The sequence below is a fragment of the Lepisosteus oculatus genome, chromosome 18, assembly GCF_040954835.1.
Source record: "Lepisosteus oculatus isolate fLepOcu1 chromosome 18, fLepOcu1.hap2, whole genome shotgun sequence".
Classification (NCBI taxonomy): domain Eukaryota; kingdom Metazoa; phylum Chordata; class Actinopteri; order Semionotiformes; family Lepisosteidae; genus Lepisosteus; species Lepisosteus oculatus.
Window position 1 is genome coordinate 21582444 of NC_090713.1, and position 27150 is coordinate 21609593.

General features: G+C 57.2%; 1 protein-coding gene across 1 annotated transcript; it reads right to left on the reverse strand.

Moving 5' to 3' along the window:
- Positions 1–615: 615 nt before the first annotated feature.
- map4k2 (mitogen-activated protein kinase kinase kinase kinase 2) lies at positions 616–27053 on the reverse strand. Its single transcript, XM_069180520.1, has 32 exons — positions 26139–27053; positions 21251–21308; positions 20842–20932; positions 20116–20180; positions 19415–19470; positions 18543–18590; positions 18290–18332; positions 17266–17338; positions 16604–16735; positions 15633–15695; positions 15098–15179; positions 14891–15001; positions 14661–14739; positions 14270–14328; positions 14056–14102; positions 13696–13734; positions 13551–13584; positions 12924–13044; positions 12123–12229; positions 11912–11953; positions 11399–11483; positions 10384–10463; positions 10205–10265; positions 9236–9359; positions 8698–8756; positions 6164–6267; positions 5893–6067; positions 5245–5313; positions 4378–4464; positions 3840–3910; positions 3222–3277; positions 616–1607 (listed from the first exon to the last, which is right to left on the reverse strand). Exons 1-32 carry the CDS (start codon positions 26229–26231, stop codon positions 1520–1522), a joined length of 2502 nt encoding a protein of 833 aa, XP_069036621.1. The 5' UTR covers positions 26232–27053; the 3' UTR covers positions 616–1519.
- Positions 27054–27150: the final 97 nt, after the last annotated feature.

Sequence of the window (27150 nt, forward strand, 5' to 3'; positions counted from 1 at the left end):
CCCCACCCCCCCTCACCTCCTCCTGTCTCCCCTCCTCCCGTCATCCTCACCCCCTCACCTCCTCCTGTCTCCCCTCCTCCCGTCATCCTCACCCCCCCTCACCTCCTCCTGTCTCCCCTCCTCCCGTCATCCTCACCCCCCCTCACCTCCTCCTGTCTCCCCTCCTCCCGTCATCCCCACCCCCCCTCACCTCCTCCTGTCTCCCCTCCTCCCGTCATCCTCACCCCCTCACCTCCTCCTGTCCCCCCTCCTCCCGTCATCACCACCCCCTCACCTCCTGTCCCCTCCCCTCCTCCCATCATCACCACCCCCGCTTACCTCCTCCCGTCCCCACCACCCCCTCACCTCCTGTCCCACCTCCTCCCATCACCACCCCCTCACGTCCACCCGTCCCCTCCCCTCCTCCTGTCTCCCCACCTTCCCTCACCTCCTCCTCTCCCAGGAGTCTCCCCTCCAGGTACTGGCCAGGCTCACTCCTGCTGGGCTCCAGTGGGCTGCCGGCGGGGAGCTGCAGGGTGGTCTGGCTGCTGGGAAATAACTGCATCTTCTCCCTAAACAGAACTTGGTTCAATAGTCATCCGATTTCAGTAGTTGAAAATATCGGAGTGGAATAGCGACTTTTAAAACCACAGTTTCTTTTATTTTAACGTACTACTCGCAAAAGAGGCGCCAACAGGTCTGTTTTGTGCTTGTGGGTGAAATCCTCATCTCTGTGAAAGCAATATTTTATTCAACGTTTTTAATGGAATTACACATATAATGTAGTAGATACCTGCACAGGCACACCGCAGTGAGCAGCTCCAACAGGTGGTCATCTCCTCCACAGACAGAAGTGACCACACAGGTGAACCTAGAAGCCGAATAACCCATTCCCAGCGCCTCGCAGGGCGAGTGTACACTGTACATGTCACAGGCAGGTGGAGGGGGGGAGTTCCCGGAGGATCGGGGAGGCACTCCGGAACCCCGAGACCCCAACACGCAGAGCCGGGCCGGTCAGCACCGCCGGGCCAGGTGACACTCCAGCCTGACGCGCCCTGATCTCACCGCAGGTGTGCACAGGAGCTAGATCAGGCTGCTGGCTCGTCCCAGCTCGGGACAAAAACGGAATGGGAAAAGTCCCCGCCGAGGAAACTTGCGGAAATCGGGAACGCGTCCGCGCGGCTCACACCAACTCCAGTACAACACGCCACAGGGTAGCCCTAAAAATGGGCGCCGTCACGGGCTGCCGATGTTCTCTTTTGATCGTTTCCTTCCTGCTGTGGTCTCACAGGAAGGAGACAGGGGACAGAGTTCTGTCTTAGTGTGTCTGACCTGGAGCAGATCCAGTCTCCACAGGGGCAGGTCGCAGGTCGCAGGTCGCAGGTCGTGTTTTTTTTTCCTGGGAGGGGCGGGACGTACCACTCTCACGGGAAAGGCGGGGGAGGACGGAGCGGCGACCACCTGACGGGCTTCCTGCAGAAAGTGTCTCCCTCCCTAATCCGCCCCGCCCCCCTCTCCCTCGCTGGCTCGCTCCCGGCTCTCAGTAGCTGCTCTCGTGGCCGGTGAGGATGTACAGGTTGCTCAGGGCGGAGGGGTTTTCCGTGGGCGTGCTCTCTAGGATAATGTCCCTGCAACACGGAGCAGGGCAGTTACTGGGGAAGACAGCTCGCGGCGCAGGCCCGATCACCCACCCACACCTGAGGTGTCACTGGTCTTAGCGCTCGAAGTGGGAAGAAAGACCTCCTCCCCCCAGTCAAACAGCAAGCCCCCTCCCAGTTCCTAATGGCTTCAACCAGTTCAGGGTCTCAGGGGAGCCAGAAGCCTATCCCAGCAAGCACCGGGCACAAGGCAGGGGACACCCTGGACGGGACGCCAGTCCGTCACAGGACACACACACACACACACGCGCACACTGACACCAGGGCCAGTTTTCCCAGCAGCCAGGGGAGGAAGACCCATATGAACACAGACAGAACCCACCCCCCAAAAAAAGTATTCAAGATAATCGTGATCTCTCCTACATCCATACAGACCTCCTCCCCCACAGGGCCTGACAGATCCTCACTCCAGCCCTGTTGAGGAAGGAGGGGTCCTATCGCTGGGACCCTGCGGCCCCTCGGCCCCATCGCTGGAGCAGAAAGAGTGAGAACCAGTGACACAGCAGAGCTCTCTCGCTCACATGTTCCTCCCAGACAGTCGGCCACAACGGCTCCGGCGCAAAGGCAGCTCAGTCCGGCAAAACTCCCCACTCTTCCCAGAACCCCTCACGATCGCCATCAAAGCACAGACTCCACCTGCAGCTCGGCCTCACAGCCTTGTGTGTTAATCAGCGAGAGGCCACAGAGTGTATTTCAAAGACCGACCTGCAGCAGCACACACCTGACTTCACTAATAATAAAATAATAATAATAATAATAATAACAACAAATCATTCTTTACACTTATATAGCGCTTTTCTGGACCCCCCCACTCAGAGCTCTGTACAGGTCATGGGGATCCCCTCCACCCCCAGCAGTGTGCAGCCCCACCTGGATGAGGCGCCAGTCCGCTCCCCGCACCCCAGCTCTCAGTGGGGAGGAGAGCAGAGTGATGGAGCCAGTTCAGAGAGGGGGGTTATTAGGAGGCCATGAGGGGTAAAGGCCAGGGGGGAAATTTGGCCAGGACACTGGGGTAACACCCCTACTCTTCTCGAGAAACACCCTGGGGTTTTTAATGACCACAGAGAGTCAGGACCTCGGTTTTACGTCTCATCTGAAGGACGGCGCCTGTTTACAGTTCAGTGTCCCCCGTCACTATACTGGGACATTAGGACCCACACAGACCACAGGGTGAGCGCCCCCTGCTGGCCCCACTAACACCTCTTCCAGCAGCAAACTTAGTTTTCCCAGGAGTCTCCCCTCCAGGTACTGACCAGGCTCACCCCTGCTGAGCTTCAGTGGGCTGCCAGTTGTGAGTTGCAGAGTGGAAGACTAAGTGGAAGACAGGAAGACCCAGATAGACGACACCTCTAGTGCACCATGACACTAGTGGAAGTGCAAGTGTATTTCAGGCAGGAGCTTCTGTACACAAAAAGCTGGGGGTGCGTGGAACTGATAACCAAAGCATACTGGGAAGGTGTTTCACTGGGAGACGAGAATCAAAGGGCTGAGCTGGGCTCCCAAACAACTGAGCAGGAGCCTCCTCTCCTCTGCTTTACAGCCCTCTGAACAGGACTGGGTCACCTTCCTGAACTTCACACCAACCTGTTCGTCCCCAGGACCCTGAACACCCGGCTCTCGTCCGTGATCTCTTGGGTGACCTGTGGAGACCAGACGGGGTCAAAAGGTCACATCAACGAAGACCTCGTGATCACGGAAATCAGGAATCGGCAGCCGTGAGGGTCCGGGATTGTATTTAGAACTCGCCCCCGGCTGTCGATGGCACCCCCAGTCCTGTAGGGGGCGCTGTGTCAGCAGCTTTTCCAGTTCTCTTCAAAGTAGCAGCAGCAGGAGCTGGGAGAAGCTGTGCTACTGGACTCATTAAAACCAGTAATGAGCTGCTTTCGGTAATTAAAAGCCGATATGGAATTAAAACCTGCAGACACACTCCAGACAGACCTGGACTATGATATGACCCCACAATCCTGGATTTTCAATCACACAAGGCCTTTGCCATCTTTCAACAGAAAAAAAACTAAAACGCATACATACTAGCACATTGCTCCACTGATATAATGGCGTTTCTTCTCAGTTAGCAAAGCCACCTCATATTCGGGGAAAAGAGCACATTTAAAGTCTGGCATTTCGTATTAATGGTGTACACTTCGATAAAGCACGCACTGCCCCTTTAAGAACTGCCCCTCCCTCCCCTAGAGGCCTCACCTCATTAGTATGCAGGCTCCGCCCCCGCAGGCCATGCTTCCAGAAGGCCAGCACGCTGTCCTGTAGACAAACTGCACACACAATAATGACATCGCACCTGTCCCAGGTCGCTCCTTTCAAAATGTACAGCCCTCCCCCCCCCCAAAACACCGGCCATTAGCTCACCAGCATTCTCGCCTAAGGTCAAGAGTAGAATCTGTGTGTGAGGGAGCCCATGCAAATTTGATGAGAACATGCAGACTCCACACAGACAGCAGCCCAGGTCTGGAATTGCACCCAGGGCTCCAGCTGTGCAAGGCAGCAACGCTGACCTCTGCTCTTCCGTGCCACCTCCAGAACACACAACATTCCCCTTCCTTGAGAAAATGACCTACCTCAATTACCCACCCGAGCTCGTTATTTCTTGTGCCGGACCAGTGGATCCCTCTCCTTGCTCTCCGGGAGACGGGAGACACACGGGACAGAGGTCTGCCCCCCTCCTCCCACCCGGGCTTAACGGAACCAAAAGGTGGTGGTGTGGGGTTTGTGGGGCTCTCACCTAGAGTCTGGATGGCGAAGTCGAAGGTCAGCTCGGGGACCAGCCCCCGAGTGGGTCTCCCCTGGAGGGTGACGATCTTCACGGTCTCTGTGGGGAGGGGAGGGGACGGGGGGGTGAGTCTCATTTCTACCAGGGCTGAATTCCTTCAATCCCCTTAAATCACATTTGCGATCAGCAACAGACCAACAGGACCAGCTCTCTCTCTCTCTCTCTCTCTCAATTCAATTCTTCAGGATGCTTTAGCATGACCGATGGGTACAATCAGTGTTTCCAAAGCACATAAAAATAATGAAATTCACATGAAACAAAACAAAAATTAGAAGTAAAATACAATCTACAGACATATTACAGACATTTACAACAAAGACGTATTATAAAATACTGACATATCCTGTAGACAGGTCTCTCTCTCAATTCAATTCAAGGTGCTTTATTAGCATGACCGATGGGAACAATCAGTGTTGCCAAAGCAAATAAAAATAATAAAATTATCATGGAACAAGACAAAAAATAGGAGTAAAATAAAATCTACAGACATTTACAACAAAGACGTATTATAAAATATTGACATATCCTGTAGACAGGTCTCTCTCTCTCTCTCTCAAAGCAAAGTGAGTTGTGATCCCCACAATTTCTTCGCACCTCTCACTGACCCGTCCAATGTGGACACCGCCGCCTACTGCACTCAGACTGCGGTCTCCACCGGCGACGGCTCCTGACCGGGTCACCCTCGGGTGCTCACCGTTGAGCAATGACGCGTCCCCACTCCCAAACTGAGCCACTCAGGACGCCCCCCCCCGCCCGCCACCGCCACCGCCACCCCGATAAATGGCTTTTCGAACCGAAACGGCGCTTCGGCGCACTTACTCTCCAGCGCGATCAGAACCGTGTCCCGGTCCATCTGAGTGACCTGGGCCGCCTGGAGCGCCGGACTGTCTGCGCAGCGGGACAACGAGAGAGACCAGCATCAGAAGAATGGGGGGGCAAGAGATGTCCCCCTCACCCCGACCTCTCTCCCCGCAGGAGCTGGAGGTCTGCAGTCCAGATCGAGCCCGTCTCCCCTGTCCTCATCTGAGCCTCGTGCTGGGAGACCCCCTCCCCCCCAGGTGTGCAGGAGCTCTTAAGTGCCCCTCCTTTCTGAAGACTGAGATACCCAACTGCAGGGGGCGCTAGTGCGAAACCCTCTGCCCCAGGCACAAGATCACAGAGTGCTGAGCCGTCCTGTCCCAAGTGCTGGGAGGGACCCGGCACAGGACGTGTCCCATGAACCCTGAGGACAGTAAAGCAGCAGCAGACCAGGCCATGCCCTCAGCCGCATGGAGGTGGCCAGCGGAAGGCAAAGGCAGACCTGGCTAATGTGTCAATTCAGACAGCCTCAGGGGCAGAGGTGGCCCTGCAGGAGGCGCTGTGTCTGCAGGGTTAAGGGTAATACCGAGCCGCTTTGGGCTGGTCAGAACGAAAGCCCTCCCAGACTCCCTTCCTGCTGTTTCTCCCCTGTGTGGGACGGCTCCCTACCTGGCCTGGGGCTGGGCGTGCCGTTCAGGCGGATGATGTCGAACTGCAGCTGCTGACCGGCGGGCGGGCCATCTCCCCCCCCCCCCACGCCCACGCAGACCTGGGGCAGCTCGTCCGTCTCCAGGACCAGCAGCTCGAAGATGGGCAGGGGCTCCGGCACGCACACGGGGAAGTGCTGGGAGAGGGAGAGACGGGACAGCCGGGATCTCTCTGGCTCCTGCCCCCCCCCGCCGGGGGCCGGGGGCCGGGGGCCGGCGCGGGAGGGACCTACCTTGAGCAGCATGAACTTGTGCAGGGGCTCGTACCACAGCAGCAGAACCAGGCCGGACGGCACCGCTCCGCACAGGAAGGTGCTGTCTGTGTAGGGGTTCCGCACTGCGAGACACAGGCAGGGAGACGGGGTGGAGTGAGACCGAGACAGAGAGAGGAGAGGTGGACAGGGAGAGAGAGAGAGACAGAGAGAGAGAGATGGACAGGGAGAGAGAGAGAGACAGAGAGAGAGAGAGATGGACAGGGAGAGAGAGAGACAGAGAGAGAGAGAGATGTGGACAGGGAGAGAGAGAGAGAGGAGAGCTGGGCAGGGAGAGAGAGAGAGACAGAGAGAGAGAGAGACACACCTGCCAGAGTTCCCACACCTGCCAAAACCACAACAGGTCCCAATCCTACTGGGAGAGGGAGGAGGGAACTCAGTTGATCTGGCAGCCCAGTATGTGATCTCCTGTCCCAGCCTGAGGAACAGTGAGCCTGTCTCCCAATAATGCTCCAGCCGCCTACAGTATATGTCGATATTATATAATATGTCTTTGTTGTAAATGTCTGTAACATGTCTGTAGATTTTATTTTACTTCTATTTTTTGTTTTGTTCTATGTTAATTTTATTATTTTTATTTGCTTTGGCAACACTGATTGTACCTATCGGTCATGCTAATAAAGCACCTTGAATTGAATTGAATTGAATTGAATTGAATTGAGAGACACGGGGAGAGAGGAGAGGTGGACAGGGAGAGAGAGAGAGACACAGAGAGAGGAGAGGTGGACAGGGAGAGAGAGAGGAGCGCTGGGCAGGGAGAGAGAGAGACAGAGAGGAGAGGTGGACAGGGAGAGAGAGAGGAGAGCTGGGCAGGGAGAGAGAGATAGGAGAGCTGGGCAGGGAGAGAGAGATAGGAGAGCTGGGCAGGGAGAGAGAGATAGGAGAGCTGGGCAGGGAGAGAGAGAGACAGAGAGGAGAGGTGGACAGGGAGAGAGAGAGAGGAGCGCTGGGCAGGGAGAGAGAGAGACAGAGAGGAGAGGTGGACAGGGAGAGAGAGAGAGGAGAGCTGGGCAGGGAGAGAGAGATAGGAGAGCTGGGCAGGGAGAGAGAGATAGGAGAGCTGGGCAGGGAGAGAGAGAGACAGAGAGGAGAGGTGGACAGGGAGAGAGAGAGAGGAGCGCTGGGCAGGGAGAGAGAGAGACAGAGAGGAGAGGTGGACAGGGAGAGAGAGAGAGGAGAGCTGGGCAGGGAGAGAGAGATAGGAGAGCTGGGCAGGGAGAGAGAGATAGGAGAGCTGGGCAGGGAGAGAGAGTGAAGGCACTGAGGGAGAAGGCACTCAGGGCTTTCTACGCAATAAGAAGGAGGCTCTTCAACATCAACCCACCAACAAGAATCTGGCTCCAAATATTTGAAAGTGTAATCCAACCCATTGCCCTATACGGCAGTGAAGTTTGGGGTCCACTCACAGACCAGGATTACACCCAATGGGACAAACACCCCACAGAAACTCTGCACATGGAGATCTGTAGAATCATCCTCCGTGTGCAGAGAAAAACTCCTAACAACGGGTGCAGGGCCGAATTAGGCCAGTACCCACTATTGATAAACATACAGAAAAGAATATTAAAGTATTGGCTACACCTAAAAAACAGCGACCAAAATTCCTACCACCACAAAGCCCTGCTGAGCCAAGAGCTGAGCCCAAAACAGAGCCCCCTGAGCCAGCTGGTCCTGAGGCTCACCGACCTGAGCCACACCAACACTAACCAGCCTCAGGACAGCACTGCTAGAGCACCACAACCCAGACTCAACCACATCACAGCACAGATCAAACAGCAATATCTCACACACTGGGACACACACACACAAACACAACATAAACTGGAATGCTACAGAACCTTAAACAGACAATACACACTAGCTGAATATTTGACCAAAATAAAAAATAACAAACAGAAACAGACCCTGACGAAGTACAGGCTCAGTGACCACAACCTGGCCATAGAAACTGGGCGACACAGGCAGACCTGGCTGCCCAGAGAGGACAGGCTGTGCTCCCACTGCCAGCAGGGAGAAATAGAGACAGAGGTGCACTTCCTACTGCACTGTGACAGATACTCTGGGATTAGAGAAACATTCTTCCCGAAATTCAGAAATCTAATCCCAGAGTTCCCACACCTGCCAAAACCACAACAGGTCCCAATCCTACTGGGAGAGGGAGGAGGGAACTCAGTTGATCTGGCAGCCCAGTATGTGATCTCCTGTCACAGCCTGAGGAACAGTGAGTCCGTCTCCCAATAATGCTCCAGCCGCCTACAGTATATGTCGATATTATATAATATGTCTTTGTTGTAAATGTCTGTAACATGTCTGTAGATTTTATTTTACTTCTATTTTTTGTTTTGTTCTATGTTAATTTTATTATTTTTATTTGCTTTGGCAACACTGATTGTACCCATCGGTCATGCTAATAAAGCACCTTGAATTGAATTGAATTGAATTGAGAGACAGAGAGGAGAGGTGGACAGGAGAGAGAGATCCTCACTGGAACATACCCACGCTACACCTCCGGCAGCCCTTGGTGTCGGGGATCTTCGTGGAGACGGCGTACTTCCTGCCCAAGAGAAGCAGCGTCAGACACCGGCGCGGGGGGGCGGGTTTGTGGTAAACAGAGTAACTGAGCAAGGCACTTCGTTCAGACTGCACCAGGAACAGAACCCATTCTGTAGGTGTTCAGTCAGTTTGGATCCAAGCTTCCAAAAACATCCATCAAACCACCTTCAAACAGCTTTATCACATTCAGGGTCGGGGGGGAGCGGGAGTCTATCCCAGCAGGCAACGGGAGCAAGGCAGGGTACACCCTGGACAGGACGCCAGTCCATCACAGGACACCCACACACTCACACCAGGGCCAGTTTTCCCAGAAGGCAATTAACTCCCCAGTATGTCTGTGGACTGTGGGAGGAGACCAGAGCACCTGGAGGACACCCACACGAACGCGGGGAGAACATGCAGACTCCACCCAGACAGCACCCCAGGTCCAGAATTGGACCCAGAGCTGCCTCTCTTAAAACACATCCTGCAGCCCTGTACCTGGGGATGATCCTCTCCGTCAGCCGGTTGGCGCTGAGGGACCGGTGGCTCGGCCTCTTCTGCAGCTGCCTCCTGTGGTCGAACAGCGCCGCCAGGTTGTGGGAGCAGAGCTGGGAAGACTTTCCTGAAGACCGGATCGGGAGAGACAAGTCAGGGACTTCTCCTGCTGCACGGAGAGCGCCAGATGGGGGCTGTCTGCTCCAGAGACTGGACACCCCTGCTGCAGACACACTGACCCCTCCAGGACCAGGACTGGACAGCCCTGCTGCAGACACACTGACCCCTCCAGGACCAGGACTGGACAGCCCTGCTGCAGACACACTGACCCCTCCTGGACCAGGACTGGACACCCCTGCTGCAGACACCCTGACCCCTCCTGGACCAGGACTGGACAGCCCTGCTGCAGACACCCTGACCCCTCCTGGACCGGGACTGGACACCCCTGCTCTAGACACGCTGACCCTCCAGGACCAGGACTGGACAGCCCTGCTGCAGACACCCTGAACCCTCCTGGACCGGGACTGGACACCCCTGCTGCAGACACCCTGACCCCTCCTGGACCAGGACTGGACAGCCCTACTGCAGACACACTGACCCCCTCCTGGACCAGGACTGGACAGCCCTGCTGCAGACACACTGACCCCTCCTGGACCAGGACTGGACACCCCTGCTCTAGACACGCTGACCCTCCAGGACCAGGACTGGACAGCCCTGCTGCAGACACCCTGACCCCTCCTGGACCAGGACTGGACACCCCTGCTCTAGACACGCTGACCCTCCAGGACCAGGACTGCACACCCCTGCTGCAGACACACTGACCCCTCCAGGACCAGGACTGGACACCCCTGCTGCAGACACACTGACCCCTCCTGGACCAGGACTGGACAGCCCTGCTGCAGACACACTGACCCCTCCTGGACCAGGACTGGACAGCCCTGCTGCAGACACACTGACCCCTCCAGGACTCACCTGACACGGACATCAGGACATTGTTCATCACGTACAGCCATGTGCATCTCTGGGGGAGCAACTGGGAGAGGGAGGAGAGGAGAGAGAGAGAGAGCAGAGAGTAAGTCAACGCCTTCAGGGACCTGACACGACCGATTCGGAGTCGTCGGGTCTCTCACAGGAAGGGGCCGTCTGCGTACCTTCTCCATGGTGTCCTCGTGCAGCTCGTTCAGGTTCAGGGTGTAGATGCCCTCCTCGGCCCCTAGGAGGAGGTACTGATCTGGGCGGAGAGGGGGAGACAGAGGCCGTTCACCCACCGAGCCACGGCCCGCGAGTCTGTTTCGACAGCGGGGCGCGAGGCCGGACAGCGCGAGGGAGCACAGCTGAGTGCCCCATCCCTCTCTCCTCCTCGTTCTTCCCCCCTTTCCTTCCTGTTCCAGGCACCCACAACTCTCAGTGTAAAAACACACGTTTCGTATTCTCGGTCCTAAACAAATTCCCCTTTCGTGTCCCCGTTTCGATATTGAGCTTGAAGTCGGCTTCTGGGTTAATCTTCAGTCACACCCGTTCTCTATAGTAATAATCCTCGCACTTCTAGAGCTCTTTACTGGACCCCCCACTCAGAGCTCTGGACAGGTCAGGGGGATCCCCTCCACCCCCAGCAGTGTGTACCCCCACCTGGGTGATGCACCAGTCCGCTCCCCACACCCCAGCTCTCAGTGGGGAGGAGAGCAGAGTGATGGAGCCAGTTCAGAGAGGGGGGTTATTAGGAGGCCATGATGGGTAAAGGCCAGGGGGGAATTTGGCCAGGACACTGGGGTAACACCCCTACTCTTCTCAAGAAACACCCTGGGGTTTTTAATGACCACAGAGAGTCAGGACCTCGGTTTTATGTCTCATCTGAAGGACGGCGCCTGTTTACAGTCTAGTGTCCCCCATCACTATACTGGGGTATCAGGACCCACACAGACCGCAGGGTGAGCGCCCCCTGCTGGCCTCACTAACACCTCTTCCAGCAGCAGCCTCAGCTCTCCCAGGAGTCTCCCCTCCAGGTACTGGCCAGGCTCACACTGCTGGGCTCCAGTGGGGCTGGAGGAGAGCTGCAGGGCGATTGAGGGCATCCCCATTAGCTGTAAAGAGCCATGAGTGGAGTGTCTAGAAAGGCGCTATAGAAGTGCAAGAATAGGTGCACTAGGTGGCGCTGTGGAGCCGTACCTCTGGTCTGGGGCAGGACCCAGGTGGAGGCGCAGTGGATTTTGAGCGGGCAGCCGTTGAACACCTTGGAGAAGCAGGCCCCCATCTGCAGGGACGCAGGGCACACGGCCATCAGGACACGCACCTAGCGCCGTGTGTGTGTGTGTGTGTGTGTGTGTGTGAATGCGTGCACGTGGCGTGTGTGTGCGCACGTGTGCTATAAGTGACTGTGTGTGTGCATGCGTGCACGTGCCGTGTGTGTGTGTGTGTGTGTGTGTGTGTGTGCGCGCGTGTGCTATAAGTAACCGTGTGTGTGTGCATGCGTGCACTTGGCGTGTGTGTGTGTGCACGTGTGCTATAAGTGACTGTGTGTGTGCATGCATGCACGCGGCGTGTGTGCGTGTCTGTGGTTTGTGTGGTGTGTTGTGTGTTTGTGGTCGGGGCCTGAACGCTGTCCTGCCTGGAGCCTGGAGGATCCAGGATGAGCTTTGGGGCTTTCTGAGCACGGAGAGGAACAGAGCCGGGGGGGCTTACGTGCACTTGTGGCGTGGGTGGGAGTCCGTGACAGTCCGCCCGCTGCAGAGAAACGACACGGCACACGGGTTAGAACCAGCAGTGGCGCCCCCTGTAGGCCAGCGCACACACAGGCAGGCCGGGGCATTCCTGACAGCCAGCTCCGTGGCCGGAACTGGGCCCGCCGCTCCCAGGAACTAATCCCTTGAACCCGGCGCCGGGGGACACTCACCGAGTCCTCCGTCTTCCTCCGCAGGGTGGCCCATTCCGGAGAGAGGGGGGGCTCGCGGCTCGGGGGCGGGCTGCCCCCGCCGCCCCTCGCCTCGCCGACAGCGCCCCCTGCGGGACAGGGGCGGAGACCGCGGTCAGACGGGGCGCCCCTGAGGGCTGAGAGAGGGGGGCCCCCCCAGGTCCCCCTAACGCTCAACAACTCCCCTTTGGACTCGGTAGCTACAGTGGCTGCAAAATGTTGGGCATCTCCCCCTCGCAATTATAACCACGCCGTCCCTCACGCAGGGCAGAATGAGGCCCTGTCGACGTGGGGGGGGGGCGTCTCTCAAGTCACCCCCGAGACTGTCTGAATTGACTCATGAGCCAGGGCTGCTGCTGCCTTCTCTCCCACATAGCCTAGGCCCCGCGCAGCACACACGGAGGAAAAGGGCCTGGTGTGCTACTACTTTCCAGGGTTCAGGAATCCAAGGACGCGCACCACGTGCTGTGCGATACCCTTTACCTTAACGATCACCACCCCCACCCCCCCCCGTTCGGAAAGTTTTACCGCACGCAAAGTTCCCACCTGGTTAGAACGTTTACCAGTTTTGTGATTTGCTGTTTTCGGGAAATAAAGTCGATTTTGATAGAAAAAAGAAATCCAGCAGTCAGAGCGAGTCAGTCCTATGGAAACGGTGCTCTCTCCAACAGGCTGGTGAGTAGTGTGCACACTCTGGTGAACAAAACGACGGCCTGGGTGAATCCTAAGTCTCTCTCGTGACCGAATAACCGCATCACATGGTGGGCTAGAAACCCCCCTCACCTGCCCCGTTGTCAGCGCTGGAGCCCGGAGCGGGCTGGGAGGCGGCGGCGCTGGACGAGGGGCTGACCCATCCTGCCCGCTTCACCGTGCCGAATTTCTCCGTCTCCTCGTCGGACGTGTGCTGCCGGCCGGGTGACAGACAAGGGGAGAGGCCTTCAGCCTTCTGCTTGGAGATACTGTACGTACCTGAGGCCTACCAGGCCAAGAGCCAAGCACAGCAGCGCCACCCAGTGGAGGAGCAGCCTCTAGCACTGTTACGGCAATCCCAGAAGGCACCTCGATGGCGAACAGCACCGGGAATGATGACACAACCTGGGGTACTGCACGTGACCGGGGCTGGGGAGCCCTGCTGTACACCCCCCCTGCTCACGGTGCGTTCACCAGGGTTCGGGGCTCCTGCACTCATCTCTGGGAGGTTGCAGGTTCAAAGCCCAGGCAATTCACTGGCGTTTCGCCCCCGAGCAAAACACTTCACCCTGAAAATGCCCGGCTGTAGAGACGGGCGCTAATCTAAATTGAGGAAAAAGGCGTCGGCCCGATTAATTAGCAAGTGAGCTGCTCAGCTGCAGCAGGAACCCGTGTTTGAAGGGGCAGGGCTGAAGCCTGGATCAGGCGATTCCACCTTACCCCAGCAGATGGCGCTCTCTTGATAGTCAGGCTCCTGCCGCACAGAAAAGAGGGGGGGGAGAGAGAGTCAGAGCACTTCCCCATTGTGTGTGACTCTGCTGTATCAAGTGCCGTTCGGGGCCAGCGGGTCAGAACCGGGTCTCACCTCTCCATCAGCGCCTCCTCCACGCACTCCAGCAGGCTCCTGGGAGAGAGACAGAGAGAGGGGAGGTGTGTGCTGGGATGCCCTGACCATTCACACTCTTTGCACTCGAGACAGGGAGAGAGAGAGATGGAGGGAGGGAGAGAGAGAGGGAGGGAGGAGACAGGAGGAGGAAAAGAGAGGTACAGAACAGAGGCTGCAGCAGACACAATCCCCTGTTCCAGGTTACCAGCCTTGGCCTCTCTCTGAAGATTGTTCAGCTCTATAACAGCAGCAGCAGCAGTTACTGGGCTGGAAAGACAGTGGGAAACTCAGTGGAGGTCAGCCACCAGGCCAGCAAGCCGCCGGACACAGGAGTCTTACGGAGTGCTGTGCTCGACTCCCATGATACCCCAGTCGTCGCAGGAGCCCTGCAGAATCACACAGGCAAGACGACACAGTTACACACGTTTCCCCCCTGTCTCTGACCCCCCCCCACACCCCATCTCCCCCCCAGGCTCAGTCTCGCTGCGGTCTGCACCCCCACACCTCCCAGAGAGGGGGCAGCACCAAGAGCGCCCCTGCACCCCCCCCTCACCAGGTCAGGGTAGGGATCCGTCTCCTTCCTCAGGGGGGGGCAGAACTTCACCTGGTTGACTGTGGAGAAAGAAGACAGGGTGAGACTCCACTGGGGTCAGAACCAGTCCCCCCCATGAACCCAACTCCACTGGGGTCAGAACCAGTCCTCCCATTAAGCCAACTCCACTAGTCAGTGTTGGTGTGGTTGTGTGCATTAATGTCTTTGTGTCAGATTGTCCGTGTAAAAGCATGTGGCTTCACTGACAGGGGAGGGGTGTGGCTTCGCCGACAGGGGAGGGGTGTGGCTGCACCGACAGGGGGAGGGGGCGTGGCTTCACCGACAGGGGGAGGGGGCGTGGCTTCCCCCGAGAGGCGAGGGGGCGTGGCTATGACAGAACTCCGGCACTCACACTGATCTTCGGACGGAGTCCTCGCCACACTCATGTGCTTCCCAAGAGACATGATCTTATCTGGGAAGGCGTCGCACGTCTGTAAACGCAAACAGCATTCAACGTTTGCAACACAGTCGGATTTCATTACCTGCCTCCTGCACCCCCCCAGAGAGTAAGTACACCCTCCCCCGAATGTAGACAGAAATGGTAGCAGCCCTGCTGGTGGCCAGAGAGAAAGGCTCACTCACGTCCAGGTCACTGTCGTCCATGTGGAGCCCTGCGCTGAGGTCAGGGTTACTGGCCGTGTCCAGCAGCTCGATGACCTGGGTCCGGGTCAGCAGCTGAGTCATGAAGGGGTGCTGGAGGCACAGAGAGGGGGAGAGGCTGTTACCCCGGGGGAGATGGGGGTGCTGTTGGCCCGGCGCGGGTGTGTCGGGCTCCGGGACGGCGCGCACCTGCAGGAGTTTTTCCGCTGTTGGTCTCTTGCGCGGGTTCTTGGTCAGGGCCAGCTTTAGAAAGGTGTGGAAGTCTGAGGTCCTGCAGTCACAGGGAAAACACAGCAATTCAATTCGGAGTCACCCCCATACCCACACAGATACACCCCACCGTCACCCCCATACCCACACAGATACACCCCACCGTCACCCCCATACCCACACTGAGACACCCCTCCGTCACCCCCATACCCACACTGAGACACCCTGCTGTCACCCGCATACCCACACTGAGACACCCCGCTGTCACCCCCATACCCACACTGAGACACCCCACTGTCACCCCCATACCCACACTGAGACACCCCACTGTCACCCCCATACATACACTGAGACACCCCACTGTCACCCCCATACATACACTGAGACACCCCACCGGCACCCCCACACTGACACTGAAACACCCTGCTGTCACCCGCATACCCACACTGAGACACCCCACTGTCACCCCCATACCCACACTGAGACACCCCACTGTTTCCTTCCGATTTCTTACCACTTGGTCTTGTCTTTGAGCTTGGGGGGCTGGAAACTGCTCTTCGACATCACCATCAGGGCTCTGGAACAGAGAGCCGGACTCAGAGAAGCTCTGGACACGGTACCAGATCTCACCACAGACACGGGCAGGCGACTCTGTACAGCAAGGGCGGCAGGGGTCTGGAACAAGCCGCCCCAGACGCGCCGCCAGAACGACTGCCTCTGATCCTCAGCTCAATTAGCTCAGCTCAGACATTATTCAATTCAATTCAACTTTATTGTCATTAAACTGACACAGGTGCACGGTATAATGAAAAGTGTTTCTCATTAGTCACTCAGGTGCAGTATATAAATAGGACAAAAGATAAGACAATAGACAGTTACACAATAGCAATAACAGTAACGTGTAATAACATAACATAAATAACATGTAATCAAGTAATCAAAACTGTGCAAAATTCCGCAAACAGAGAAAATTTAACAGGACAAAAATAGTGCAAGGTAATTCTTGGAACAGTGCAAAAAATAGTATGGTTAAAAGTAGCATGGTTAATTAATAAATATTAAATATTATTATGCCTGTTAAAATTTTACTGGGCTATCGAGGGGACAGTACAATTTTGGCTTACATGTGTGTGTGGTGTAGGAGTACAGAGGTTGTGGGTACAGGAGGATGTTAGGAGAGATCATAATAAGGTGGAAGGGAGTGGGGGCGTCATTATAGAAGAGCTGCAACTCCTGATGACTGTGCTGAAAATGTGTCAAACTTTCGCACAGCCCTGCATCTAGTTAATTATCTGGGCAATTAGCTAAGTGAATCGGCCTGCCCTCGGCCTTGAGTGAGAATGCAATTAGCATTTTAATATTCAGATGTCGGGCAGGACAGCTGTGCGCAGGGACAAGCCACGCGGAGAACACCGGCAACAGCAAAGGGACAGGAAGTGGGCCGGGGGCGGCAGGAAGTCGGGGCAGCAGGGGGCGACGGCTCACCTCATGGGATGCAGGTCGAACATGGGGGGCTGGAGCTCGGCCAGCTCGATGGCGGTGATGCCCACCGCCCAGATGTCGCACAGCTGGTTGTACCCACCCTTCTTCTCCACCGCCGCCACCTCCGGCGCCATCCTGCGAGACAGGGGCGCACGGGACAGGTGAAGAGCAGAGGACAGAGTCGGGACGCCGGGGGGGGCACCGGGGGTGGCATCAGCCAGGCACATAGTGCAGGGGACGGGGGGGGGCAACACGGGGAGATCGCGATGTCCCGCGCACTCCTGATCTCGAGGCGCCGATCGCTTGAGAGTCCCTTGCGGTCCAGACCTCGGGACCCTCGTGTGTCGCACGGTGCTGTCGATCGCCTGCTCGTCGACCCCAACGGTCTGATCCCGCCCGGGTCTCGTCGACCAGACCCCTACTGCACTGCCCTCCCCACTTGTTTCTTCATCATACGCAGCGGTATGCCCCCTGCAGGTTTACAGGGAGGGGCGTCGCAGAGCTCTTTTCGGTTCTTGGATTTTCCTGCGCGACTCCCCCGCGGCCTGCGGCGAGCGCAGAGCCCAGACCCGGCTCCCCCCCCCGAGGCGAACGGGAAGAGAAACACAAAGGTGGCGAGGGAAAACGAAGAGGCGGGCAGCAGACAGGAGCAGAGGCAGCCTCACCAGTACGGCGTGCCGATGAAGGAGTTCCTCTTGGCCACCGAGGCGTTGATTTCTGCCGCCACACCAAAGTCGGCTGAAGGACGACCCATCGGGGGAGACGAACACATTCATGAAATGATTACAATCAACCGCTTCCTCGAGCAACACTAAACAGGTTTAAAATATATTGATGCGTGTGTGCTGATCACGTGTGTCAGTATACAGAGATGTGTGCTGATCACGTGTATCAGTATATATTGATGCGTGTGTGCTGATCACGTGTGTCAGTATATATTGATGCATGTGTGCTGATCACGTGTGTCAGTATATATTGATGTGTGTGTGCTGATCACGTGTCAGTATATATTGATGCGTGTGTGCTGATTGCGTGTGTCAGTATATATTGATGCGTGTGTGCTGATCGCGTGTGTCAGTATATATTGATCCGTGTGTGCTGATCACATGTCAGTATATATAGATGTGTGCTGATCACGTGTGTCAGTATATATTGATGCATGTGTGCTGATCACATGTGTCAGTATATATTGATGCGTGTGTGCTGATCGCGTGTGTCAGTATATATTGATGCGTGTGTGCTGATCGCGTGTGTCAGTATATATTGATGCCTGTGTGCTGAACACGTGTCAGTATATATTGATAATAATAATAAACTTTATTTTATATAGCGCCTTTACAGGTGGCTTCTCAAAGCGCTTGATGCGTGTGTGCTGATCACGTGTGTCAGTATATACTGATGCCGATATATTGATCAGCCAGTTCAGACTGGGATCCCCTCTGTATCTGCAGCAGGCAAATGACAGCACAAACTGATCACTGCAATATAACCCTAGTGTAGCGCATGAGCCTGACAAAACCACATGGCCCGCCAGCGTGTTCCTCTCCAGGACGAGGATATCTGGACAGAGAAAACCGCCAGACATTAGAGCCGGATTCACAGGAGCGCTGTGTGTGTGCGTGTGTGTGCGTGTGTGCGCTGTGTGTGCGCGCGAGGGTCAGCACACGGAGGCCCGGCTTCCTCACTGACCCAGTTTGACGTCGCCTCGGTCTGTCAGGAGGATGTTGGCTCCCTGCACATGACAGACGGTGACACAATGAGATCAGGGAGAGGCAGAGCCACTAACTAACACACACACACACGCCCTAGCGCACTGACATACACACTCACACACACACTCAACACAAGCCCAAATACTCTGACACACGCTCCCCTTGAAGCCTAACACACTGACACACACACACATTCCACACAGGCTCCAAGACAGATTTAAACCACTGACCTTGATGTCTCTGTGCATCTTCCCCGTGATGTGCAAATGGTGCAGCCCCTGGGGGAAGAGACAGCACTAAGACACAGGTCATGGGCTGTACCATCAGCAAGGCGGGGGGGGGGGGGGGGGGTCAGACTCAGCCACAAAGAGTTGCAGTTGCTGGCAGCACAACATGGAGGGTTGATAGGCTAAATGGGAAATCTCTGTTACAAGGTAGAATCACTGGAATGTTTTTCTCATATTTGAAAGATCAAATAGTAGTCCCTTACACAAGCCCCTTATAACTGTAGGCAATTACTTGCTGAAAGCAACTAACTTTCCTAACACTCATTATTGTGTAGAGCAGTAGCCAGGGCTCTGCCCCATTGTAACCAGGGAGTTGCAAGTTCAAATCCCCCCTGTGCTGACACAGCTGTTGTCTTTCTTGTGCTTCTTTTACAGTGTAGTGTCCCCGTCACTATACTGGGGCATCAGGACCCACACAGACCGCAGGGTGAGCGCCCCCTGCTGGCCCCACTCACACCTCTTCCAGCAGGAGCCTCAGCTCTCCCAGGAGTCTCCCCTCCAGGTACTGGCCAGGCTCACACCTGCTGGGCTCCAGTGGGGCTGCCGGTGGTGAGAGCCGCAGGGGGAGACAACTGCTGGCAAGGTCCTGTCTCTGTCTCTCAAGGGCCTGCAGAAGGCTCATGGTGTGTGGTGTCTCTCTGAAAGCTGTCTTTGTGCCTCAAGGGCAGAAAACGAAGTCTCCCGGACTGGACGTCTCTGTGCCGCTGCGAGCTCAAATCTGTGCAGACGCCAGGGACGGCGCAGCGTGTGGATCTGCGACCGACTGGAAAAAGAAATCGGCACAGTTCTGGTGTCCCTGGGCTAGGTGTACATACCTGTAACGTTTCCCTGCAGACGTACGCTATCTGCTTCTCCTTCAGCGGGCCCGTCACTGTAGGAACATCACGACTGCCACAGTTAGACGAGGAAGGAGACGGAGGACAAGGCGGGGCTCTGGACGGGCTCAGCGACAAGACCCATTTCAAAACAGTGTCTTTAAGAGCAGAGGGATGGGACGGGACTGTGGCTCAGTTTATAAAGACTGGTATGAGGAGCACAGTCAGGGCTTCAGAGACCAGGAAATGCTTTTGTTGCAGTGAGTAACTGCATGATCAAAACCCACCTTTAAAACCCCCTGAAAAATGCATGTATACCAGAATGTTAGAGAGCAGCCCTATAGTCTGGGTCAGCCCTGCTCAAGGAGCATTTACAGTACAGCTGTTATCATATCACATCACAGGGTCAGTCCCGCCAGATGTTCAGAGGTCCGTGGGGGATGCGGAACCACCCAGATGTTCCCAGCAGAGGGTCTCGCTCGAGATTCCAGAGCATCCCGCTGTGCTCCCACGGGAATCAAGGAGCCGGGGGGGGGTGAAGTGACACATTAGCCTTGTGGCCGGGCACCGGAAGCACCAACGACCCTGCCTTTTCGTGAGGCCGCTCGCATCAGCCTTCCTCCCAGCAGCCCACTGAGGAGAAGGCCTGGTCTGATACTACTTTACTTGCTTCAGGGGCCCCAGCCCTGCCACACACTCACCATGGTAAATGTCCTGCAAGGATCCCCCCCCACAGAACTCCATACAGATCCACAGCTTGTTGTTCCTGGAGGTGGACAAAACACAAAAACAAACACGCAGAGAGACCATCGTCACTCTCGCACTACCTTGTCCCTTGTCCCACCGGGTGTCCCTGTCCACTCCCGCTAGCTCTGCTGAAGTCCATCATCGTGGTCCACTATTTAAAATCAGGAAACCAGAGGCTCCCAAGGTGCCCCAGGATGCCCCAAGTGGCTCTACAGGTGTGAGAGGGCTGGAGGCTGGACTGTGGACACGCGCCCCCCTCTGGGCTGGACTTTGGACACGCCATTCCCCCCCTCTGGGCTGGACTGTGGACACGCCGCCTCCCCCCTCTGGGCTGGACTGTGGACACGCCGTCCCCCCGCCCCCCACTCTGGGCTGGACTGTGGACACGCTGTCCCCCCGCCCCCCACTCTGGGCTGGACTGTGGACACGCTGTACCCCCCCTCTGGGCTGGACTGTGGACACGCTGTCCTCCCCCCGGGCTGGACTGTGGACACACTGTACCCCCCCTCTGGGCTGGACTGTGGACACGCTGTCCTCCCCCCGGGCTGGACTGTGGACACACTGTACCCCCCCTCTGGGCTGGACTGTGGACACGCTGTCCTCCCCCCTCCGGGCTGGACTGTGGACCCGCCGTCCTCCTCCAGATTCCTACAGGAGCGAGAGGGACAGGACTCCAGTACCTGAGGTAGCTCCCGAAGTAGGCGACGATGTTCTTGTGCCTGCAGTCCTTCATCATGGTGATCTCCTGCTGGATGGACGAGATGTCGTCCCCTGGCGGAGGAGACACAAGTTTTCACCGTTTGACTCCAGCAGTGACAGCTCGTGTCAGAAAGGCACTGCAGGTTGCGAGGGCATGATGAACAATTCCGAAGGATTAAAATGACGGGGCTGAGCGAATTATATGACCTCTGCCTGCACGCAGAATGACGGAGGTCCTTGGGATGTAAAGGGTCAGAGGTCATGACCTTTGACCCCTCCCATAGCAAGAGCTCCCCGCCGCCTGGGCTCACTCCAGCGGCTGCTCGCCTCTCACGGCTCCCGACACCCGCGGCCTCGGTACGAGATCGAGCTCGGCGGCGGGTGGCCTACCGGGGTCCAGCTTGACGATTTTGATGGCTGCCATTTCCGAGGTCTTGATGTTGCGGGCCTGAAACAGAGACGCGGGCGTCAAGAGGAGGGCAGATCCCACAGCGGCGCCCCTCCAGGAGACGGGAAAACAGCCCTCAGGGTCTCACACCTCTACACCGCCCGCTGTGCATGAACTGTAGAAAGGGAGACGGGAGCAGGGAGCTGGGAGACGGGAGACGGGAGACAGGAGCTCGGAGCAGGGAGACGGGAGCAGGGAGACGGGAGCTGGGTTCGAAAGGTATTCTGCATCCTGCGTCTCAGCCTTCTGCGGCCCAGACCTGTCCTGCCGAGAGGGGAAGTGAGAGCAGCTGCCGGGCAGCTCCGAGGGGCCTGGCCGATCCTCCCCTCGAACCCTGCCAGCCCGCAGCGGGCAGCTGAAAGCAGAACTGGAGCAGGAACAGAGAGAGCCTCCCGGGAGCCGCCCGCAAGCCCGATCTCACTTTCTCTCTCGCGCCGCGGCCGCAGGGGGTATCGGCCAGAGGGGGGGGGCTGGGAGACAGTCGGGAGCTGACCTGTACCCCTCATGGCCTCCTGATAACCCCCCTCTCTGAACTGGCTCCATCACTCTGCTCTCCTCCCCACTGAGAGCTGGGGTGTGGGGAGCGGACTGGCGCCTCATCCAGGTGGGGGGACACACTGCTGGGGGTGGAGGGGATCCCCCTGACCTGTACAGAGCTCTGAGTGGAGGCTCCAGAAAGGCGCTATAGCAGTGTGAGGATTATTATTATTAGTATTACGAAGCGACACAGCCTGGTGTTAAACGGAGGGGAGGAGGAGGAGGTCTCGTGGGATAGCTCCCGAGTCCAAGAGCGCCGTCCGCCCTCCTCCGTTGCCACGGCCTCCAGAGGCTGCTTCTCCAAGGACTCCGGCCCCACTCGGGTTGCTGCGGCAACAGCCGGTTGCCACGGGCCGGTCGCCGGCGCCTCCGCAGAACAGCTTCAGGGCCGAGGGCAGAGAGAAAGTGGCGAAACGGCCGGGACTTCCTGTTTCCCCGGCCGCTGGGCCACAGCGCTTCCTGCCTCGCGCCGGCGAGCTCCGATCGCGCTCCCGGGGGGGAACAGAGAGCCGATCGCGCACAGGGGTGGCCGCGATTAAAACAAAAACAAAACAAAAAAAGAGTTGGTTTTGGACACCAATGCCTCCTTGGAGCCCATGCAGATGGAAAACTGGTTTTTAATTTAGTTTTTTTTAACCATTTCAACAGACCAAAATCGCCCTTTCGTGTTCGGTCCTTGGCGTATTGATCCTGGGAGGCAGGGGCACACGGACACTACGAGATCCGTCCCAGTCCATCTGTCCTGCCTGTCCTTCGGCCTACTCATCCATCAACCCGTCCACCCAAATCTTCACCCATCGGTCTGATCCATCATCAGTCGACCAATCTCCTCTTGCACCTCTGCAGAGGTCAGGGCGTGACAATCTGTCCTATGAAGCCACGTCACCTGGCCATCAGAAGGACCGCATCCAACCAATCAGAGGGCACGGCTTCTGCAACCGACCAATCGAAGCTCAGAGCTCATTATCCTGCCCATTGGAGCTCAGGGCCACTTCAGACAACCAATCACAGCTAGGGACACTGTGTATTGGCCAATCACAGCTCGGCGCACCCTCTGCTGCCCAATCAAAGCTCAGAGCTCGTTTTCCAGCCCATTGGAGCTCAGGACCGCTTCAGACAACCAATCACAGCTAGGGACACGGTCTATTGGCCAATCAGAGCTCGGCACACCCTCTGCTGCCCAATCACAACTCAGAGCTCGTGATCCGGCCGATGCGAAGGCAATCGCAGCCCCGGGCTCAGCAGACTGAGCGCCGTTTGGGAGGGCTGGCTGAAAGAGGCACGCGAGAGCAGTCTCTGGGCTGAGCCTCCTCCCCAGCGCTGCTCTCAGTCCAGGGTGTTTGTGCAGCTGAGCCTCAGGGCGCCCGAAGCGCCGTGTTCTCACACAGTGATGACACCTCTTCCTTCCCCGGCTTCCGCTGCGGGTTTCCTGTTACCAGCTCTGTCCCCGCGTCTCTCTCTCTGCCCCTCCCTCACCACTCTTTCCTCTCCCCGACACGGCAAACAACACGCACACACCCGAGCGCCAGCTGTCCCTCTCTCTCTCCCACACGAGATCCCCCTCTCCAGCGAGGTGCCCTGATGCAGGTATTCAAAACCCTGACAGAATCAACTCAGAATCTACAGTCAAACACGACCCGGAGGACAGGAGGGGAAACGACTTGGAAATGCATTTAAAACTGAGAGCGGGAGGCCCTTCTTTACAAGAAGGGTGGTGGGGGCGTGGAGCAAGCTTGCCAACCATGTTGTTGAAGCCGATACCCTGCTTTCTTTCAAGAAACACCTGGATGAGTTCCTCCAGTCAGGACAGAAGACACTACTTTACACAGAGAGTGGTGGGGGTGTGGAACAGGCGGCCAAGCCATGTCGTTGAAGCAACTCCATGAACAGCTCCTCTGGTCGGCTCTCCCCCCTGCCGGCGGATCCGGAGACGCCAGCCCCCGGGGGGCGTCAGAGACTCCCCCCCGAGGCGAGAGTCTTGGGCCGGCTGAGGCTGCTCTTGCGTGGGCGCGGACATCCTGAGCTCTGTCTCACCCCCGGCCTGCGCTCACACTTCGATCGCCGCGCGAGAAATCAGACCCCTTCCTCTCCCTCTCTCGGCGCGCGGTTCCGTGGCTGACGGACCACAGGCACCCCCTGCACTGATCGCGATGCGACCTCGCGGCGCTGCCCTGCTGACCGCCCACTGACCGCCGGCCGCTACCGAGCGGGCTTGTGAGGACGCTACACGAGGGGTGTTACCGTTAGGAACGGTTGGCGCAAAGGTTTTCAAGAGAGAGGAAGGAAATCGGCCCGGCGGGGCGTCTGGCGGTGGCCGACCGCGGGTCTCACCCAGCTGTTTCCCGAAAGAAAGCAGGGTATCGGCTTCAACGACAGGGCTGGGGCAGCTTGTTCCACACCCCCGCCGCCCTCTGGGTAAAGTGCCCCCTGTTCCTGGGTTTAGATGAACTCCCACGGAGTTTCCACTGGTGTCCTCCGGTTTGGGAGATCTCCTGTTCAAGACTAGAAAGGTCCAGTTCCTGTCCTGTCGGCCTGGCAGTCCAGTTCATCGCCTCAAGCCCTGGAATGTATCAAATTGCTCTTCTCTGGAGAGATTACAGAGCAGCTGTATCTTTCCAATAACAGGGGGACACCAAAACTGGAAACTACTTTTTTCCTCCTCCACACTCCCCTGTTCACACCGACACCTGGAGATCTGGAGATCTACAGTCCACTGATAATAATAATTAATAATAATAATAGGTTACACTTATATAGAGCTTTTCTGGACACTCCACTCAAAGCGCTTTACAGGTAATGGGGACTCCCCTCCACCACCACCAACGTGCAGCTCACCAGCACCCCAGCAGTAGGGAGGAGAGCAGAGTGATGGAGCCAGTTCAGAGAGGGGGGTTATTAGGAGGCCATGATGGGTGAAGGCCAGGGGGGGAATTTGGCCAGGACACTGGGGTAGCACCCCTACTCTTCTCGAGAAACGCCCTGGGGTTTTTAATGACCACAGAGAGTCAGGACCTCGGTTTGACGTCTCATCTGAAGGACGGCGCCTGTTTACAGTCTAGTGTCCCCATCACTATACTGGGGCATCAGGACCCACACAGACCGCAGGGTGAGCGCCCCCTACTGGCCCCACTAACACCTCTCCCAGCAGCAGCCTCAGCTCTCCCAGGAGTCTCCCCTCCAGGTACTGGCCAGGCTCACACCTGCGGAGCTCCAGTGGGGAGCTGCAGAGTGATATGGCTGCTCACCTCCTTCACACTGACACCCGGAGATCTCTGGAGCTGGGATCAAACTGGGATGATCTGAGAAACTGCTGGGAGAGGATCCGGGCTCTGTCATTCTTCAGCGCTCTAGTCATAATAGTCACCAGTGCTCCTTCCCCCTAGTCAGTCCGACTTCCTCGCCCGTTGCTAACCGTATCTTCCTCTTTCTGGGTCGTACGCAACACACTCAATCCTCCTTCCCTACCGTCACCTCACGGTCTCGTACAAGCGGGCGCTCTACCGACCGCGCAGAGCCCGACAGCCACGCTGCCCCGCGTCAGCTGGTCGAGTTTGGTTCCTCGGCCTGGGAGAGGGTTGTCGGCATTTTTTTGTCTTGTTTTGGTTTGGTTTGGTTTTTGGAAGCGACGCGTCACGTTTGCGCCTCCCGTGCGACGGTTTGAAACGGAAAAGGAGGGGGGGGGGGGGAGACCAACTTCACAACACCCCCCACCACCCCAATAGCGACTCACTGTGACCCCGAAACCTAAAAACGTCCCAGGTGAAACACGGCGAGGATCAAAACGCCCAGTTTTTATAGGCAGCATGAGTTAACCGATATCCTGCGGTTTTACCATCTATGAACATACCGAGCCGGCACGAACGGCAGGGGTGCGGGATACCCTTGGTGGCAGGACGCGAACCTCGCAGTTCAAGGGTTTAATTTTTCCCACAGCGCGTGTATAGTGTGGGAAACGGGGCAGCAGCATTTTTTTTTTGGTAACTCCGCGCGAGTGAGAGAAACTTGAAGGGACTCGACCATAGTTTACAAAGCACACCACTTCCCCACCCGCTCTCTCTCTCTCACACACACACAGACAAACATAGCGGAAACCCAGCTTACAAACGCTACCCCGAAACCCGGTCCGGTCCGGGACCGTGCCCGCGTCCGCAGTCGCTCTCTAGCCCGGGGGCGGCGAAAGTTAATCAAGACAGCATCCGCGGTGGTGGTGGTGGGGCACGGTTATTTCACGTCGACCTCTCCCCCAGCCAGCCAGCCAGCCAGCCAGCGAGGGAACTGTAGCTTCCTGCTTACCTTGAACACGTCCCCGTAGGTCCCGCTGCCGATGCGGTGGATCAGGTCGTAATCGTCCAGCGGGTTCGCCAGGGACACATCGATAGCATCCATCTCTGCGCCCCCCCTCCCCTCTCCTCCTCCTCCTCCTCCTAATTTCTCCGTAGTGCTGCTTTTCTCAATCTCTCTCTCTCTCGCTTTCACAGCCACAAATTCATGTCATGTCTTCTCTCCCGAACCCTGCAGGGTCGGTCCGGCGACCCAACGTCCGCCGCCGCCGCCTTAGAAACGCGCCCGAAGGTTCGAAAATGGCAGCGGTGCGTCTGCAACTGTGTTCTCTCTCTCTCCTTCTCTCTCTCTCTCTCTCCTCTCTCTGTGTGTCTGTCCCAGGAGCTGTCACCTCGCCGGAGCCGCCGCCAGTTCAAGCGCAAGGCAGCTTCAAAGCGAAAGCGGTAGAGCGCCTCTGTGTGTGTGTGTTTCAAACGCACAGGCCGACACACACACAAACACACACACACACAGGGGGGAAAAAAAAAACAACCCGTAAGACTGCCAGCCTGCGGTTCCCCGACTGCGCAACATTTCTGAGCCGCAATTAAATCAAACACACACGCCACTGCGAACCTTTCCGCCGGGGCCGGCCTCACACGCCAAGCAGTCAGCATCCATCCGCGCTGAGACGGGGGGGGGGGTCATTTTCAATCGCATTGTCAGATTAGGCCACCCCCCCCCACCCGAAGGCTGCAGTGGAAAGCGCCCTTCTCGAACCCGGAGCCGACCCGCCGACCTTGTCTGCAACACGTTTGCGCTTTTTTCAGCGTCACGAGTGTTTCGGCGGAGCATGCCCCACGCAGAGGAGCCGGGCCTCCCCACGAGCGTGAACCCCCCACCGGCCGCACGGCGCAGGGGCGTTCAAGTTCGCTCTGCAGGCCGCGGCTGGGTGATCAGCCACGACTTGCCTTTCCGCTGCGTGGGGACGTCTTGCGAGGAACGAGGCCCGTGTCGCTCCCTTCAAACCGTTCTGAATTTTGTT

What these genes read in the sequence shown, in the direction of transcription:
- map4k2 (XM_069180520.1), bottom strand. Translation starts at nt 26,231, where the DNA reads ATGGATGCTATCGATGTGTCCCTGGCGAACCCGCTGGACGATTACGAC. An exon ending in CAGCGGAAAAACTCCTGCAG is followed by an intron (nt 15,002 to 15,097) that starts GTGCGCGCCGTC and finishes CTGTGCCTCCAG; the next exon opens with CACCCCTTCATGACTCAGCT. An exon ending in GGAGCCTGCATACTAATGAG is followed by an intron (nt 3,278 to 3,839) that starts GTGAGGCCTCTA and finishes TGGTCTCCACAG; the next exon opens with GTCACCCAAGAGATCACGGA.